The sequence below is a fragment of the Callithrix jacchus genome, chromosome X (genome assembly GCF_049354715.1).
Source record: "Callithrix jacchus isolate 240 chromosome X, calJac240_pri, whole genome shotgun sequence".
NCBI lineage: Eukaryota > Metazoa > Chordata > Mammalia > Primates > Cebidae > Callithrix > Callithrix jacchus.
In genome coordinates this window covers 116,758,147-116,777,605 of record NC_133524.1, presented here as the reverse complement: position 1 = coordinate 116,777,605, position 19,459 = coordinate 116,758,147, and the positions used below count along the sequence as shown (strand labels likewise).

At 38.7% G+C, this 19,459-nt stretch overlaps 1 protein-coding gene and 1 long non-coding RNA gene across 3 annotated transcripts in view; one reads left to right on the top strand and one right to left on the bottom strand.

The window, feature by feature from the left end:
* The window catches only part of LOC108589962 (uncharacterized), a 454,173-nt gene that overhangs the window by 278,343 nt on the left and 156,371 nt on the right, over nucleotides 1-19,459 (bottom strand). For both annotated transcript variants that reach the window (XR_013531395.1, XR_013531396.1), the window contains exons 3-4: nucleotides 8,716-8,813; nucleotides 8,334-8,392 (exon numbers count right to left, since the gene is read on the bottom strand). This is a non-coding gene — a long non-coding RNA (uncharacterized LOC108589962). The remainder of the gene's footprint in view (nucleotides 1-8,333; nucleotides 8,393-8,715; nucleotides 8,814-19,459) is intronic.
* On the top strand, nucleotides 15,516-19,387 carry LOC100396172 (cancer/testis antigen 47A-like). The gene is made up of 3 exons (XM_017968302.4): nucleotides 15,516-16,517; nucleotides 17,651-17,805; nucleotides 18,938-19,387. The coding sequence occupies exons 1-2, from the start codon at nucleotides 15,749-15,751 to the stop codon at nucleotides 17,773-17,775; spliced, it is 894 nt and encodes a 297-aa protein (XP_017823791.3). The 5' UTR covers nucleotides 15,516-15,748; the 3' UTR covers nucleotides 17,776-17,805; nucleotides 18,938-19,387.

Sequence of the window (19,459 nt, the reverse complement as noted above, 5' to 3'; positions counted from 1 at the left end):
TACCCCAAAACCTAAAATGCAATAAAAAAGAAAAAAAATTCTTCTCTAAAAACATTTATAATCAGATTCATGTAAAAGAGTCCAATAGGTATTATTAAACAGAGGTTTCTGATAACTTTAAGATTAATTGACTAAATAAAAATGTCCAGAACTCTAATAAAAAAACTGATGAATTCACTAAATTACTAATGAAAAATCAAGCAGAATATAAGTGGATTACAAGAGATTAAATAACTGATGAAGATTTTTCTATAACTGTGAGTTAAAACATGGTTGGTTCTTTACTTAACTGTTTTCCACATTTAAGGAATTTTTTTAAGCTATCTATCATTTACTGCAATTTGGTAGAGTATACTTTCATAAACAGAGACAAAATCATTCGTGTTTTTTTCTGCTTACTTGATTCCTCCAAAATTTGAAAACTATTTCAGCATATTCTTATGGCAATGTGGATATTTTCATAAGTCAAAACAAATCTGCTCTCTCTTTATAGCAAAATACAATTAAAAACACTGGTTATATCACCAAGACTTGGACTGAAATTTCGTATTTGAAAATATTCATAAGATGCCTGACTTCAAGTATTCCGAGCCCTACAATAAATAAATAAATATGATCACTTCCTGGAAGACTTGGGAAAGTTAAGACTGTAAACAAAATCTAAAATCTGCATTGGTTTGGCTTCTTAGCTTCAAGAGGTTTATAAATCTGAAATTCCTATATAATTAATATAGAGAAAAAGTTATGTTTCCAAAGAAAAACTTTAATTACTTATTATTTGATTAAAACCCTGTACATTGTTTCAAGTTTATTTATATACCTATAGATTAGATTATGTCCTAAATTTTTCTGGGTTACTCCAATCCAACATTTTTCCATAACATTACTGAAATGTAAACTGTTCTTTTTCTAAAGCCCTATAAGCTGAAACTAGATAAATTTTAAGGTGATTTTCTTGTGCCTGATGTATAGGCCACACAGAAGGTTGACCAAGCTGCCTGATGCCATAACAAGAGACATTCAACCTGCAAACAAGGATAAGAGGTTGATATTTTCCATGCCGTAAACAACTTTTTTTAAGACATCAGAACAAGACTCCATATCATAAAGAGACTCTTACCCCCTTAATGATGCCTATTTGACTTGGCAGAATAATTCTGTAGTTTAGATTTCATAATCAGTAACTGATACAGGTAACTTGACAAAACCCAATCTAAGAAATCTTTTGAGTCCACCTAGTGGGTAACTTCGACAATACCCCTAACACAACTTTTTGTTCAAATTGTACTGGTGACTCCTTTTGCAAAGTTGGCATTCTCTGCTTTAATCCAACCCAGTCATAAAATACTACAGGTCTCAACAGATCTCACCCAGTTTCCCCAATGGTCTACTGATTTGTTTAGTTTGTTGCTCTTGGGCTTGATGCTTAGTTCAAAATCACTGGACAAACTAAATTTATTATATTGTTAATTTTTTATATTATGATTTTTAAACTTCATTCTCATTGCCTGTCTAATCTGTGTAAAGCCAATTCTCCTAATAGGATAATGTTAGCTCAACAGTTGAAGATGATTTCTGATGCCTATATAAACTGATAAGATGGAAATTCAGTACTGGACTCCAAACAAACCTACTCTGAGACTTTTTCTTCTGGCTACTTTGTTACTCAAGTATGTCCAAGATCCTTGACATACACCTCCCATGCCTTCCCCCTGACATGGGACAGAGACAGCCAGGATAGGCCCATGCCAGAGCCTAGGGACAATTAAAACTAATTGCAAAATTGTTGATCATCAATGCTTTCAGAGAAAGATCTTGATCAAAAGGGGGAAATGTGAAAGTCGATTACACAAATTGGGTCATTCTTATCATACCCAACTAAAACAGAAGAGTTGAGAGGTCTGGGGAAGAAAGCACTCAGGGCACATAACATTGTTGGAAAAATATAGTTCTCTGCAAGTTGGCTGTTGAAACTGCCCGCCATGACTTGAAACTAGTTTTATCTAATGGCTGCTGAAACAACCTTCTGCAACTCTTAAGACTTGTTTTGCTCATTGCAGTCACTCACCAATCACAGCTTGTCAGCTCCCCCAAACCTTACCAATTGCAATGAACTTTCTTGAAGAGCAATATATAACATTGCTCCTTTTTATACAACCTCTAATCTTCTCTTTGTTCTTCAGGCATACCAAAGACCATCCAGTTGGTGAGTATGCCCCAAATTGCAATAATTTCTTCCCAAATAAAATGTCTTAATTTCACAGATTCATCTCTGTATTTTATTTGACTGTGGCACAACAAATGCATCAAGAAATGAACCACAAGGGAAATCAGAGAATACTTTTATAGAAATGAAAATGAAAACACAGCATGCCAAAAACTTGTAGAAGTAAGAGCAGTGCTATAAATAGCTGTAAATGTGCACATCACAAGAGAAGCTGTAACTCAAAAATCAATTACCTAATGTTACATATTAAAGACTAGAAAAATAAAAGCAAACTAAACCTAAAGCTACCAGAACAAAGGAAGTAAAGGTTAGAGTAGAGATAAACGAAATAGAGAACAGAAAACAAAAGAGAATCACTGAAACCAAAAAGTTGGTTTATTGAAAAAAAGACCAAAAAAACTGACTAGTCTGTACCTAGACTATGGAAAAAAGAGAGGATGCAAATACCTAAAATCAGTGGAAGGGTGGTATTACTCCAAAACTTGCAGAAATCAATAGGATTATAAATGATTGTGAACAATTTTATCCCTATAAATTGTCAAAGTAATAAATTGACCAGAGAAAAAACAGAAAACCTGAACAGACCTCGCACAAGTAAAAGAATAGGACTATTTTTTTTTCTTGGCTGATTTTTTTCTTTTTTTTATTATACTTTAAGTTCTGAGGTACATGTGCAGGATTGTTACATAGGTATACACATGCCATGATGGTTTGCTGCATTCATTCCCCCTTCATCTACATTAGGTATTTCTCCTAATGATATCCCTCCCTAATCCCTAAACCCCCTGCTATCCCTCCCCCAACCCCCGAGCCCCCAACAGGCCCCAGTGTGTGATGTTCCTCTCCCTGTGTCCATGTGTTCTTATTGTTCAACACCCACTTATGAAGAAGATGCAGTATTTGGTTTTCTGTTCAGGTCAGTTTGCTGAGAATGATGGTTTCCAGCTTCATCCATGTCCCTACAAAGGACATGAACTCATCTTTTTTATGGCTGCATAGTATCCCATGGTGTATATGTGCCACATTTTTTTAATGCAGTCTACCACTGATGGACATTTGGGTTGGTCCCAAGTCTATGCTATTGTAAACAGTGCCCAGTGAACATATGTGTGCGTGTGTCTTTATAATAGAAAGATTTATAATCCTTTGGGTATATATCCAGTAATGGAATTGCTGGGTCAACTGGTATTTCTATTTCTAGATCCTTGAGGAATCGCCACACTGTCTTCCACAATGGTTGAACTAATTTACACTCCTATCAGTGTAAAAGCATTCCTGTTTCTCACAGCCTCTCCAGCAACTGTTGTTTCCTGACTTTTTAACAATCGCTGTTCAAACTCATGGTAGATGGTATCTCATTGTGGTTTTGATTTGCTTTTCTCTAATGACCAGTGATGATGAGCATTTTTCCATATGTTTGTTGGCTACATAAATGTCTTCTTTAGAAAAGTGTCTGTTCATATCCTTCACCCACTTTTTGATGGGGTTGTTGGCTTTTTTATTGTAAATTTGTTTTAGTTCTTTTCCTCTCAATGAAGAAAAGCCCAGAATCAGATGGTTTCACTGGTAAATTCTCCCAAACATTTAAAGAATTAAAAGTATTTGTATGCTCTCTACTCAAATATCATTGATCTTCTTCCAGTTGTAAGAATGTTCAAAGTTCTCTGTCATTCATTCCAATTACTAGAATTATCTTCTCAGATTTTTAAATATCTTATTTATTTCCTATTTAAATATCTTGTATCTCATTCTTATCCTCAAATTTCAGCTTAATTAACTGTTTTTCCTTTATAGAGGCCTTCCTAAATCATGCTACCTAGTAATTCCTGTGATAAATTCTCTATTTACTTTTTATCACAGGACGGTATTTATTTCAGAACACTTATCCTGAAATTGACCTTATTTGTTTACATTTTTGATCCTCGGTCTCTACCTTCCATACCACTAGATTGAAATCCCATGAATGAAGAGTTCTTGTTCATCTAGTTTTCAGTAATATAACCACAGCCCAGCAAGGTACCTAACACAAAGTAGGCACTAAATAAATTTTAGTGAATTAATAAATAAATGGAAAAGAAATAATTTACAGAGCCTTAGATCTAATACGTGACTGAAAATTTGGCACAAAAATGACTAGGTTTTATGTTGCTATTTTGGCAAACTAAAATATACTTGCCTGATCTGTTCCATCTCTTCCTACTGCTATCTTTTAAAAATATTTATCATTAAATATTTTTTTCTAAAAACTTAAGATGAAGAATAATTTGTTAAACTATGGCTACATACAGTCATGTGATGCATAATGATGTTTTGGTCAACAGCAGGCCACATATATAACTCCATTATAATAAGATTATACAGAACTGAAAAATTAAATATTGCCTAGTGACTTGTAGCCATTATAACACCATAGCACAATGCATTACTTATATGTTTTGGGTGATATTGATGTAAACAAACCTACTATGCTACCAGTTATGTAAAGGTATAGCACATACAATTATGTATAGCATATAGTACCTGATAATTATAATAAACAGCTAGGTTCTTTATGTATTTACTATAGTATACTTTTCATTATATTAGAGTGTATTCCTTATACACATAAAAAATAAAATTTAACTGTAAAAAAGCCTCAAGCAGGTCCTTCAGGAGGTATTCCTAAAGACGGCATTGTTACAGATGACACCTCCATGCATTATATTGTCCCCAAAAATCTTCCAATGGGACAAAATGTGGAGGTGAAAGACAATGATATTGATGATCCTCACCCTGTGTAGACCTAAGTTTATGTGGGTATTTGTCTCTTAGTTAACAAAAAAGTTTGAAAGGTTAAAAAATATTATAAAATAAGGATATAAAGAAATAAAATATTTGTGTGCAACTATAAAATGTGTTTATGTTTTAAGCTGTTATTACAAAAGAGTCAAAAAGTTTAAAAAATTAAGAAATTGGCTGGTGGCTGTGCACAGTGGCTCACACCTGTAATTCCAGTACTTTGGGTGGCCAAGGCAGGCAGATCGGTTAAAACCAGGAGTTTGAGACCAGCCTGGCAACATGGTGAAACTCTATCTCTACTAAAATACAAAAATTAGCTGGGCTTAGCTGGGCATGATGGGGTGCACCTGTAATCCCAGATACTTGGGAGACTGAGGCAGGAAAATCATTTGAACCCAGCATGTGGAGGTTGCAGTGATGAGATTGTGCCACTGTACTCCAGCCTGGGTGACAGAGCGAGACACTGTCTCAAAAAAAAAATTAAGTTAATAAAATAAAGTGTTAGAGTAAGCTAAGTTCATTATTGAAGAAAGAAAATATTATTGTATATTTACTGTAAAAAATAAAAATAATAAATTTAATGTAGCCTAAGTGTATAGTGTTTATAAAGTCTATAATTGGGTATGGTAATGTCCTAGGCCTTCACATTCACTCACTACTCACTGACTCATCCAAAGCAATATCTAGTCCTGTAAGCTCCATCCATAGTAAATGTCCCATATAGAAATACTGTTTTTAATTTTTATATGCATTTTTAGTGTTCCCTATCTATCTAGATACACAAATACCTATCTCTAGATACACAAATACCATTGCATTACAATTACCTATACAGAATTTAGTACATTGACAAGCTGTATAGGTTTGTAGCCTAGGAAAAATAGACTTGTACCACATAGCCTATGTATGTAGTAGGCTATACCATCTATGTTTATGTAAGTTTACTCTGATGTTCACACAATAATGACAAAATTGCGTAATGATGCATTTCTCAAAACTTATCCCCTTCATTAAGTGATGCATGACCGTATTATCCTCAGGCATTATTCTTCAGACAATTAACCATCATATCCCCTTTAAGACAGCTAAAAGAGGCTAAATATGCAATGTATTTTTGGAAGTAAAGTTGTAATGATAAGCAAAAGTCATTCCAGATTGTATTATTAAGTAACAGTGCATAGGAATCAGTATTCCCTGAAGGGAGATTCTGAATAGTAAGAAACTGATATACATAACTAGAGGCATATCAGCTCCAGATATATATTCCCAGTTTACAATCTCACAAGAGACTCAAATCAGAATGAGATGAGAGGGAAAGGTGATACCTTCATCTCAACCACATTTTCTATTTGGTTTGCCTGGTTTTTTTTAATGCCAGTTTAAGTTCCTAAAATTATTACCTACCAATGGCCAGACTCTGGATAAAAAAGTACCTTACAATCCCACAAGTTTTCATAATAAAAATAAGCCCAAAATTTTGTTGAGGCACTGGTACTACAATGAAGCACCTGAAAACCGAGGCACTATCCAACTATACACCAGAGGCCAGAAGGGGAGAAAACAAAGGCCAATAAATGCTGTCAGCAGCTGAGATCCATCCACATAATTAGATATATTCTCCTGAAAAAAAAATGTTCATTATTTTAGCTAACATGCATTGAATGCTTATAATGGGCCAGGTTTTTCCAGGGATTCATAATTTTTATTACAGCCAAATCTCAAAATCACTCTTAAGAGACAGGTGCTGCCAAGATGCTCAGTTTAGCACTGAAGAAATCAAATCTCTGAAAAGTTAGATAATTTGCCCCAAGTCTCACAAATATTTAAGTGACAAAGCTATAAATGGAAAGACAGAAATGATCATGCAGTCCAATTCCAAGATTAGAGCTCTTAACAATTATAATGCTTAAGAGAAACAATTAACTAGATGAAAAAAATTTATTGAGGAATACAGTCCCAAAACTCATTTATCTGTTTAACATCACATAATTTGTAAGTCAGTTTATTAAGTCAAAATATTAGACTCTCCTTACTCATTGCCATTTAAATCTGAGAGTTCTCTCCATGGACTTTGACAGCATTAACTAAAGGATATATGTACTGTATATCATATACAATCAACATTTGCTCAATAGGCTCAGTTAATTTGCATAACTCTAGGTAGGCTTCTTCCATCTCTAATGTTCTGTCCCATTTCCAACTGAGATTCCTGAGCAAAAGAAGTTAAGAGCTGATGGCAAAGAGCTATCACTTCGGGTTGAAAGAGAAGGGAGGAAAATTCTATGAACAATGGCAATGACTTTTCCAGAAAAGTGGCAAGCCGTTTACCCATAGGTTACCTTGAGGTAATCATGAACTCTGTCAGTGAAGACATTATTTCAGTAACTTTTGTTGCTTTGGACTACAATTTACTATTTATTGACCTCACGGCTAATCACTGTCTATGTCTCCATTCTAATGAAAACCACTCCAGGATAAGTATAATTGGTAAGTATTCATTTGTTGCAAGAATAAATCAGATGCTACAGGCTCCCAACTTCTATTTCTATTTCCAAGTTGGTGTAAATGCCATCTCTTTTCTCCTCTGGTAATCAGATGAGCCATTAAGGGCACCATCTAAGAAGGAATCAGAGGAAGATTAAACAGAAGGTCTCTTCTGCAAGTATAAGGGAACCCCATTTATCTTAAGTAGTTTTGCTTTACTTGAGAGAGATAAAGGAACTTCCACTTCCAAGGAGGTCAGGGATAGGATGACATAAAAGGCAGAAATGATCATGTGTATATTACCTAGTAATAAAAGTATTTCCATGTTTTAACATTACTGTTCTGAAGCTATTCCAAACTAGCTGCATCAAAATATCTCCTGTGCCTAAAATGGTAATACTTAAAAGATGGAGGAGTAGATGCACTGCTTTACATTTCTCCCACTAACTACCATTAACAACTCTGGACATTATGTACAAATAAACATGTGAAGATTCTAAAAGGTGGAGAAAAGGAGAAAGAGCAACTAGGGGACTTGGGACCCAAGGAATCTCATGGTATTAAATTCTGTAAGTTTTATTCTTGCCTCATATATTTCTAACTGGGTTCTGTAGAAGCCTGTAACCAGGAAACACCAATGAGTGCAGACTTAAAATGTTTCAAGAAAAACCTGCTCTCTCTAGCCAAAGGACCAGGAAAATGGCAGGCTAATGAGATAGAAAACTTTTAGAAAATATTACCCTACTTCAGTGTCTTAAGACTGTTTTTGCTACTACAACCGAATACCACATACTGGGTAGTTTATAATAAACAGAAATTTATAAACAGAAATTTATTGGCTCACAGTTCTGGAAGCTGGGAAGTCTGAGATCAAGGTGCTGCCATCTGGTGAGGGCCTTCTTCCTGCAAAATAACATGGCAGAAGGCATCACATAGTGGAAGGGCAAAGAGAAGATGATAGAGTGAGCAAGGAGTATGAGAGTGAGCAAGAGGGGGCAAACCCATTACCATGATAATGGCATTACTCCATTCATGAGAGTGAATCCCTTATGACTTGAACATCTTTTAAAGGTCCCAATTCCCCTCATGCCTGTAATCTCAGAATTTGGGGAGGCCAAGGTGGGAGGATCACCTGAGCTCAGGAGTTTGAGACCAGTCTGGACAAAAAAGAGAGTCCCCGTCTCTACAAAAAAATAAAATAATTAACTGGGTATGGTGGCACGTACCTGTAGTTCAAGCTACTTGGGAAGCTGAGGCAGGAGGATCATTTGAGCCTGGGAGTTTGAGGCTATGGTGAGCTATCATCACACAACTGCACTCCAGCCTGGGCGCCAGAAAGAGACACAATGTCAAAAGAAAAAAAAGGCTCCCACTTCCCAATGTAATCACAATGGAAATTAAATTTCAACATGAGTTTTGAAAGGGACAAACATTTAAACCATAGCATTCAGTCAAACACCATGGAAAAAAATTAAAACCTATGGTCTCATTCCAAACCATGACAGCATAGGCCAACTGGGAAACCTAGACTCCTACTTTCACAAGGCTGTAACAAGGTACTTCTTTCCCCTCTCCCTCTCCACTGCAGGATGGTGACAAAGAAGGCTGCGCAGGTAGCCAGAACTTTCATTCTAGCCTGGTCTAGTGGTAAGGTGGACCTCTTCCATGGTTACAGTGGAGGCCACATGGAAAAGCAGTAGCAAAGCACCCTTTTCCATCTCAGCCAGGATCCGCAGAGTACTATTGGGGACTTGAAATTTCATCCCTGCCCAGAAGTAATGTTGGTCAGGCTGGCCTCAAACTCCTGACCTCATGATCTACCCACCCCAGACTCCCAAAGTACTGGGATTACAGGCATGAGCTATTGCACCCAGCCTTTTTTTAAAAAAATCTTTTTCCTTTTTTTTTTTTTTTTTTTTTGAGGCTAAGTCTTGCTCTATAGCCCAGGCTGGTGTGCAGTAAGTGACACCATCTTGGCTCACTGCAATCTCTGCTTCCTGGGTTCAAGCAATTCTTATGCCTCAGCCTCCCAAGTAGGTGGGATTACAGGGACCCACCACTACACCCAGCTAACTTTTGTATTTTTAGTAAAGACAGGGTTTCATCATCTTGGCCAGGCTGGTCTTGAACTCCTGACCTCAAATTATCTGCCTGCTTTAGTCTCCCAAAGCGCTGGGATTACAGGTGTGAGCCAATGTGCCCGGCCTCAGATCTTCTCTTTCTTCCTCTACTCCTCACATATTTTCAAAATTTCTATTCCACTTCCGTAAGTCCCTGCCTTAAAGTAATATCTGGTTAATGACACCAACTTTCAAGTAGGTTGTGACATTATATTAACCTCTAATGTACTCGTCTCTGAAATGTCTTACTAAATTATGCTAAAATGGGGAGTTTCAGACCCTGTGGCAAGGTAGGGCAAGAAAATATCAGAAGACTTTAACTCACACCGTGTAAGTAGACAGGAAGTTGGCTTACATGAGAATTCTCTGCAAAAGCTGCATTTTGGCATGTGTTAACCACAAAACAAATGCATTTTAACACTCGTATAAGCCCCTGTAATCTTATATATACTGGCTCATTTTTCCCCTGAAGTTGCTTTCTCAATCTAAAAACAGAGATGTATTGACGTCTAAGGAAATTACCAACACTTTATAGAAATTCAAAACAACCTTAATCATACTAACCCATTGGAGGCTCATCCAATTTATAAACATGATCTTGCAACTTAACATTTGGTTTTGCACCTTGTACAGCTAACCAATGTAGAGAAAACAGTCATCTAACAAGTATTTACTTACTATGCTCCAGGCACCATTCTAGGTCTTTGGGTAAATATCAGAGGAAACGGACAATAATTCCTGTGTTTATGGCATCTAGAGTGGTGGTAGTAAGAATAGAGGATACAACAAAGATAAAATTAGTTAAATTAGTACAAGGGCTATAAAGGAAATAAAACAGGGTAGTGATATAACAGTGATTGGGGTGAAGGTAGGTGACAGCTTTAGTCACGGTGGTCAGGGACAACCCCCTGACCTAAAGTGCCCTTTGACTAAAACCTAAATGCCAATGATGTAGCCATTGGACAACCTGAAAGGAAGATCCATTAAAATAACTAAGAACATAAGAGGCTCAAAACTTGCAGTAATACTTCTAGAAATTTCTTCTATACAAAGGGAAAACAGGCAAAGGAGTTTTAAGACAAAGGGCAAACTCAGTGAATGACTGAATTACTAGAGTCTAGAGTATTTGTCCTGCCGCTTCTCGTGGACAGTCTGGCCCTTTCAGGCCAAAGAGCAAACTCTTTAGAGAAGCATTCATTATTCATTGCACCATCTGCTTTATTTTTCTATTTCTTTTATTTTTAATTTTTGTGGGTACATAGTAGGTGTATATACTTATCGGATATATGAGATGTTTTGGTACAGATATGCAATGTGAAACAGTCACATCATGGAGAATGGAGTATCCATCCCCAGCCCACCTGCTTTAAAGGCCCATCTGCCATTCTGCCCAATGCTCTAGCCATTTCATTGCCTTGGACCAATATACACATACCTCTGCCTTTATCCACGCTGCTTCCTTTACTTGCAATGACTTCCCCCCAATATTTATTGCTGGTTAAATTCCTAGTTTCAGGACTCAGCTGAAATGCCCCCTCTTGAGCACCTTCCCAGTCACCAACCCACCTTCCCTATCATCCCCTCAGCCTTAGCTAATCATTCTCTCTCATGAGATCCCATAGTACCTTGTGTTCATCCCTGTTATAGTTCTTGACCCCTTGTGTCATCATCATCCAAATGTTTGTCTTCCCCTGTAGACCATGAATTAGGTAGATCAAGCCATGGATCTTAAGCACCAATGTGTCCCCAGTCCTTGACATAACTCCAGGCATATAGTAGGTGATAGATATCTACTCAATGAATGATTGAATGACTAGGGTCTGGTGTATTTATCCTGTACCTTCAAGTGGACAGTCCAGCTCTTCATAACGTAGGGACACTTCTGTGGTTTTTGGTTTGGGTTTTTTGGTAACATGCTCCTTTAAAGTGAATAGTAATGGTCCTGTTCAAAGTTATGAAACAAAAATGGATGGACATAGACAGAAAGGAGGTAAAAGAAAAAAAAGTAAGAATACTGTAAGTATACAAAAACCATCTACCTGACTGCATTTGTTTTCGCTAAGACAGAGTAGAACCAGTCCTGGTGATAGCATTGCAGCAGAAAACAAGGGTGCCCCATTAGACACGTTCCTCACCCCAAGACTTCTATCAATTCCCCTATGCCTATTTTCTTGCAATATCGCTTCCTTCTACAATTCCAAAGCTTAGAATATGAGGAAGTTTTGAACAAAGTGAGGATTTGCTCTAGATTAAATGCTATCAGAAAGTGGGTACAGTTCTGATTGGTATTTTGATAAATATTATTTATAGAGAGGGGATATTAGAACCAGTATAAAGCTGTAATTGGTAAAGAAGTGGTACTCATTTTAACCAAGACAAGCTAAGGTTAGTATTTTGTTTAGTATTTTGTGACTTCATTCTTCTTTGCTTGAATGAAATTATAAAGTGGTCTTGCTTTGTTTCTTTTTATCATAGACACAGAGTGATCCTGTGTGATGTTGGTGTTCTACGTGATTGTTTATATTCAGTAGGAGAAAAAGATGGCTTAGCTAGGAGTGCCAGGCCAGCTCTGAATGTCAGGTACTGCTTTTTTACCTCCCTTCTCAACACACAATCCTTTCTCCCTGCTAGATTGTGAGATCCTTATTTCCAGAGGTGGTGGCACCTATTTCTCTGTCCCTGGCAAGGTCTTACACAAGGCATTGCATGTAAGTGTTTAGTAAGTATTTGCTGATTGATTCAGAGTCAGGAGTACAGGCTTGTCTGAATTTCAGAGACACTCAACTCATAGCCATTTATTTGTCCGGGTAATTAACCTTGTGTTGTCAAGTTGCCTCTGAAGCTGTATGTAAAATAAGCACTCCTGTCTCAATTTCAGATTAAAGGTCAGAAGATGTTGGTTCTAATCCTGGCTCCTCCATTGAGTAGTACAACATTGGAAAGCCAGTTAACTACTCCAGGCCTTAATTTTTCCACTTAAAGAATAAGCTTGGACTCAATAGCTAAAGGCCATTTCAAGTTCTGAAATTTGAGGAAAATGAATTTCCTCTTGCATTTTTTCTACCTTCATAGAAAATGCTAAAGAGTACATGGCCACATATCAGTATAAATGGGAAGAGTTACTCAATACGAGGTGCTATAGGTGAGCTGTTCAAAATAAAAATCATCTGAGACTTTAATCTCACATTATGGATTAAGGAGCTAAAGGTAAACATTAAGAGGATCCCCAGAAAGAAAATATAAAATAAAAATTCTCTGTACAAGAAGATTTGCAAATTTACAATGAAGTTAACATTAAAAGTAAATTGCAACATATAAATGAAAAACTAAATACCTGGAAACATTAACCAACTTAGAAGGCAAAATCAAACTGATAAAATATTTTCAAAAAATAGTTAATATCATAAATATAATCCCATCTCATTCCATCTACCTATTTCACTCAAATCTTGACTGAAGTCAGGGTATGTACTTAGCCAGGAGAGTATATAATTCCATGTAGATCGGAAAAACCTGATTCCTCCAAATCCAAATTACAGGGTTCTCTGAAGGCCTGAGAGACTACATTCATCCCTCATTAACCATGGGGGATAGGTTCCAAAACCTCCTGCAGATACCAAAATCTGCAGATGCCCAAGTTCCAGATACAAAATGGCATAGAATTTGCATATAACCTACACACATTATCATGTATGCCCTAAGCCATCTCTAGATTATTTGCAATACCTAATACAATGTAAATACTATCTAAATAGTTGTTGTACTATATTGTTTAGGGAATAATGGGAAGAAGAAAAGTCTGCACACATTCAGTGTCTATGCAATATTTTTCTGAATATTTTTGATCCACTGTTAGTTGAATCCACACATGCAGAATCCATGGATACAGAGGGCCAACTATACCTGATAGCTTCTTTCCAATAATTTAAGAACAGGGAAAAATTATTGTTGATGTAATCATATACATGTATAGTATTTTACAGTATGAAAAGGGCTTTTACCCCATTATCTTACTTGATTCTTTTTTTTTTTAGAGAGAGAATTCCTAAGTCTTATCTTACTTGATTCTCAAATCAGCCTTGTGAGGTAACTAGGAAATCATTATCCTAACCTCACAAATGATAAATCTAAGGCCTAGAAATAAGTAACTTTCCCTATTTCACATCAGGAAGCAAATATTAAAGCCAACCCTAGACCTCAGATTGGGGTTCTGCCTCGGTTTTGCTGTCTTTATAGTGAATATTTTGGATTAGAAATTTTCCACATTGCCTTCCAGATTTAAACCAATGGTTTATGACAGTACCATGCTCCTTTTTTTAGGTGAAACTAAAGAAAAATAGAAACACTGATATTTGTCTGAGTTCATGAAAGGAAAAAAAAACTTCCTGCTCACCTTGATGAGATTTAATGGTATTACTATTCCTGAATTTAATAAATGAACTATGCTACTTGCAATTTTTTTCAGAGTAGTTGTAGTGTGAAAAAAAAATTTCATAGAATGAATATAAAACAACATTGATTTCTCCAGAATGTTCAGAATTACTTACTACTTGAATCTTGATTAAATGGGTCTTGAAATCAACAAAAAGTCTTGGGCTGTTGCTTGAAACACCCTAGGAAGCGTGTTCTTTTGGTGTTGTTTTGTTTTGTTTTGTTTTGTTTTGTTTTTGAGACTGAGTCCTGATCTGTCACCCAGGCTGGAGTGCAGTGGCACAATCTTGACTCACTGCAACCTCTGCCTCCCTGATTCCAGCAATTCTGCTGCATCAGCCTCCCAAGTAGCTGAAACTACAGGCATGTGCCACCATGTCCAGCTAATTTTTTGTATTTTTAGTAGAGACACGGTTTTACCATGTTGGCCAGGCTGGTCTCAAACTCCTGACCTCAGGTGATCTGCCTGCCTTGGCCTCCCAAAGTTCTGGGATTACAGGTGTGAGCCACCATGCCTGGGCCCTTTTGGTGTTTTTTGTGCTTAGCTCTTATGAATGACCTGGTCCTTTTTAAAAAGAATTTTTTTTCATTATTTGGAGGTTTGAAGTGAATTTGACAGGATTCATTAAACACCTTCCAGTGTCTGTCATTTACCACTTCAACAACCACCTCAACACTCAGTGATGACTGTATCCATTTCAACTCTGCACATTCTTTTTTAAGCAGCTTTAACTATGTTAAATCGTTGCAAGTCTTACCTCTCTTCTTGGGAGGTTTTCACAACTGCTTAGGTCTGAGCTATATAACATTTTTATGACCCTGTCTCTACTGGCATGAGCCATTGCTAGGTGGAAATAAGTGAACTCTGTGGACAGCTTGCAGGTTACATGCTCCAGGGTGTCTCCACATTGGACCACTATAGTGTTGCTAATAATCATAAAATTAAAAGGGCAGGACTTGTGTGGACCTAAAGGGTAGCCCCGGACTTGTGTGGACATAAAAGGTAGCCCTGGACCTGTAATCCCAGCACCTTGGGAGGCCAAGGTTGGCAGATTACAAGGTCAGGAGATCGAGACCATCCAGGCCAACATGGTGAAACCTCGTCTCTACTAAAAATACAAAAATTAGCTGGGCTTGGTGGCATGCACCTGTAGTCCCTCCCAGCTACTCAGGAGGCGGAGGCAGGAGAATCACTGGAACACAGGAGCGGGGAGTTGCTGTGAGCCGAGATCACGCCACTGCACTCCAGCCTGGGGTGACAGAGCAAGATTCCAACAGAAAAGAAAAAAGAAAAAGGAAAGAAGAAAAAGCTCTGGATTCTGAGTTGTCCTAGAGCTTAAGGGCGTTGATCATTCATTGGACACAGAGCACGTCAATTTGAAGTTTTCAGCAAATGAGCTTAGAACTCACTGAGAACCCTCCCCTTGTTGACACTTCCGGTTCTGTCCCCTGTTGTCTGCCAACGGCAATCTTTCACTCCCTGTCTAAGTCCTCTCAGACCAGCTTTGGTGGGAGGCTCCTGGGATTGGCCCTTCCCAGTTTAGAGTCTCCTCAGAGACAGACTTTTATTCCCTTAATTAGGAGACAGACTCGTATTTCCTCAGCAGGCAGCCTCTCGCCTCCCCTCAACCGCAGCACCTCTGCTGCCACCGTCTTCGCCGTCATCACCTCAGCCTGGTCGCCACCCCAGTTGAGGTGCTGACGCATCATGTCTGCCACAGGGGATCCAGACCCAACCCAAGGAGACCAGGAGGCCCTGGTGAGCCAGGAGGGAGCGCAAGTTGAGGTGGCCGGAGCTGGTGACTGGGAGGGCATTGATCCTGGTCCCAATAGTGGCTTTGTGGTGCCCGTGGCTGAGGTGGCGGGAGATGCAGGGCCCATGGAAGGCCTCAGTGTGGAGGAGGGTGAGCAAGCGGCAGGCCTGCCCGCAGCCCCCGGGGACAGGAGCGTCGAGGAGGACTCGGATATTGAGCTGTTGGAGGAGGAGGAGGAGGAAGAGGAGGAGGAGGAAGAGGGGGAAGCGGACCTCAACCTCAATTTGATCATGGTCCCTCATCGCTACCCCATGATGGGTGTTCGCTTTGTGTTACTCGACCTGGTCCAGTCCCTTTACCGCCGCCTCTATCAAAACGACCACATCATCATAGGGCCCCGTCACCGTAGCCGCCTGATGGCGATGGCCCGTGCTGCCGCACTCAATCGCTCGGGTGATCCCCACTGGCTGCTGGCACCTCAGAGGCTGGGCGTGGGGATCCCAGGGCCAGAGGGCCATGGCCTGGGCCTGATCCAGGAGGCCGCATCAGTCCCAGAGCCTATGGTGCTAGCCGACCCCGCCGAGATGGCAGGGGAGCCTGCAGAAGAGTCAGCTGAGGAGGCTGCAGAGGAACCACCTGCAGAGGGACCGGCCACAGAGGAACTGGCCGCAGAGGAACTGGCCGCAGAGGAACCAGCCGCAGAGGAGGCCACAGCCCCCAAAGGTGAGGAACGGGCTAGTGCCAGCGGCAGGGAGGCGGGAACACATGCGCCTAAGGGCTCTGGGCAGGGCCACAGTACAGGCACAGACGGTGGGAGTGGGTGGTGAAGTGGGGATCAGGGGCCTCCTGAAACTTAAGGCCGAACATTGTCCCAATGAGTCGAGGCCCTTTTCTATAAGGACCTCTATGATTTTCAGAAAACATGCCGCCCTCTATCAACCTGTGTTTGATAGGAGATCTGAGATCATTGATGTCATTTGCAAGCCCACAGATGAATAGCTGGGTAGATAGGGGTTCAGGAGGAAGCTCCACAGGAAACAGAAGGGACACCCGAAGGAAAAGAGCAGGCAAATGGCAGGCATCCTTTTTGGTTCATGGTTTTTCAAAATATAAAGATTTTTTTTTTTTTTTGAGACAAAGTCTCGCTCTGTCACTCAGACTAGAGTGCAATGGCACCATTTCAGCTCACTACTTACAACCTCTGCCTACTGGGTTCAAGCCATTTTCCTGCCTCAGCCTCCTAAGTAGCTCAGATTATAGACACACACCACCATGCCCAGCTCATTTTTCTATTTTTAGTAGACATGGGGTTTTAACACGTTGGTCAGGCTGGTCTCAAACTTCTGACCTCATGATCTGCCCACCTCAGCCTCAAAATGTAAAGACTCTTAGAAAGTTGATCCCCCAGACAAGATCAAGTGATACAGGAGCCCTTGGTAAAAATGAAACATTCAGCGGGGTGAGGAACCAATGTGCTTCACCATAGAATTTGTCTTTTGAGGCAAACAAATATTTTCCCAACAAAGTTCTGACCAAAGCACCATAGAATGCAATCAGACCTGGTGATTCTGATATCTTCTTCTCCAAAGAACTAGACATAGTCAGCAGAATTGGGTGGGAGATTTACTGGAAAAAAGGGAAATAGTGTCACTGTAGAAATGATTAAGCAGCAGCCACATGAGGGCCATGGAACTGTTGTGAAAACCGGTAGGAAGGTGTCTAGCTATTCCTTTCTTAGTTAAGTCTATCCCCCTGCTTCTCCTGAGGTTGGAGTACTAGATGCCACTGCTAGTTATAAATTGGGCTATATTTCTGTGAATCACTGGTCCCAATGTCTGTATTATTCTTCACCAAAGAAGTCACTAAATCTCAGCCTGAGAAGTGGGATGAAGAGGCCCAAGATGCTGCAGATGAAGAAAAGAAAGATCAAGAACAAGAAAAGGATGTGAAAAGCAAGGGGAAGAACTCCAAAGGGACCTAGACACAGCAGAGGGGAAGCAAGAAAATCCAGGTATCTGTGTATAGCTTTAAGAATGACTCAACTATTCCTGGCATTTACCTATTACTGACAATTTTATTTTTTTCAAAACTTCCCAGTAAATTAATTAATAAAAAGTTTAAAATTAGCTTTAAAATTCAATTTAATTTACTTAAAATGCTACTAGAATTTTCATGTACCTAGTAATATGAACTGCAGTGTGGTCTGAAATATACTTCATGGCTACTCATTTGTTCATGTTGAGGTCTTTTATCCTCTAGCTGCAAAACTACTAACAAGTGGCAAATGTATCAGACCTACTACCAAGACCAATATTTGTGTACAGTATTGGTTGCCAGGCACAGCAGTTGCCAGACACAGCACCTAACTTGGCTGGGCCATGCATTAGTTGGGCCTTCATTACTTGACCACAGAAATGCAGGCTCCCCATAGTAACTAGGAGACAACTCCAATGCTTTTTACAAAGTGACTACTAACAAATAGCAAAAAGCTAAGAATTTCAAGTAGGACCACATTTAATGACTAATACCTAAATATTTGTTTAGCTATATATTTTTATATTTTATGTCACAGTCAGATGAAAAGAATGTGTGTTTATCACTGAATTGGTAATTAAGTCTTAAGGTGTATCTGTCTTTGAGTATATCTAAATGGTTAATATTTTCTTTTTTTGCATTTTCAGTTGTATATTTCTTAACAGCTTCTTTTCTATATGGTAGATATGGAAACCAAGGTTCTGGGAGGGTAAAGAAATATCATTTTTGGAACCAGCACAGGCTGATGAAGCTTCAGAGATTTATTTAAATCCCAGAATGGACTCTCATATAAGAACAAAAACAACAAGGTTTTCTAGTGCTAGGCCGACAAGGTTGGTGTGATTATTTGAACGAAACCTTCAGTTCCACAGACACCCTGCTATCTGAGTTTCTGAGTTACAAAAGGAAAGGGTGTTCTTCTCTAATGATTTAAAATATAGCACACAAGTGTTGCAGATATACACAGACCTGGCCATTTTCTTCTATTTAGAAAGTCACTGGTGTCAGTCAATGTTGTACCATTATTCATTTTCTCTCATTTCATTCTGCAGTTAGGAGGTATAGAGAGAAGACTCTGTTGCTCATTGTTTGTTTGTTTTTTGTTTCAGATGCCTCTGGGAATTTTAACACATGTCATTACAAAGTTCTTTACATCAAAAGTGATATCCAGTGACAGCTAACTTTCCTGAATGTATTTGACAGTGTTTGTTCAAGTTAAAAATAAAAGTTTACTTTAAATTAATAACCTGAAATGTAGGAAGATTTTTCAATAATAATTCTAACTCAAATCTCTCCTTTACCTCTATGTTTTGGGCCACCATACCTTCATCGAAAGGTATTACTTTCCACCATTTGGTAAGACTTAATGCAGCCAAAAATCAATTAAAATGTCAAGTTTAAAACAATTTTTGAAGAGAGAGAGATGGGGCTCAAGTCTTTAGAGCCATGTTGCCAACTACTTTAGGCACTAGTAATGTGGCTGGTCTAATTTAATATGTGCTGTAAGTGTGAAAGTAACGTTGCATATCTTACTAATGATTGTTACACTGGTTACATGTTGAAATGATAATACTTAAATAAAATGAAATATTAAAGTTTGTGTTGGTTTCTTTTTGTTTTTTAATGTGGCT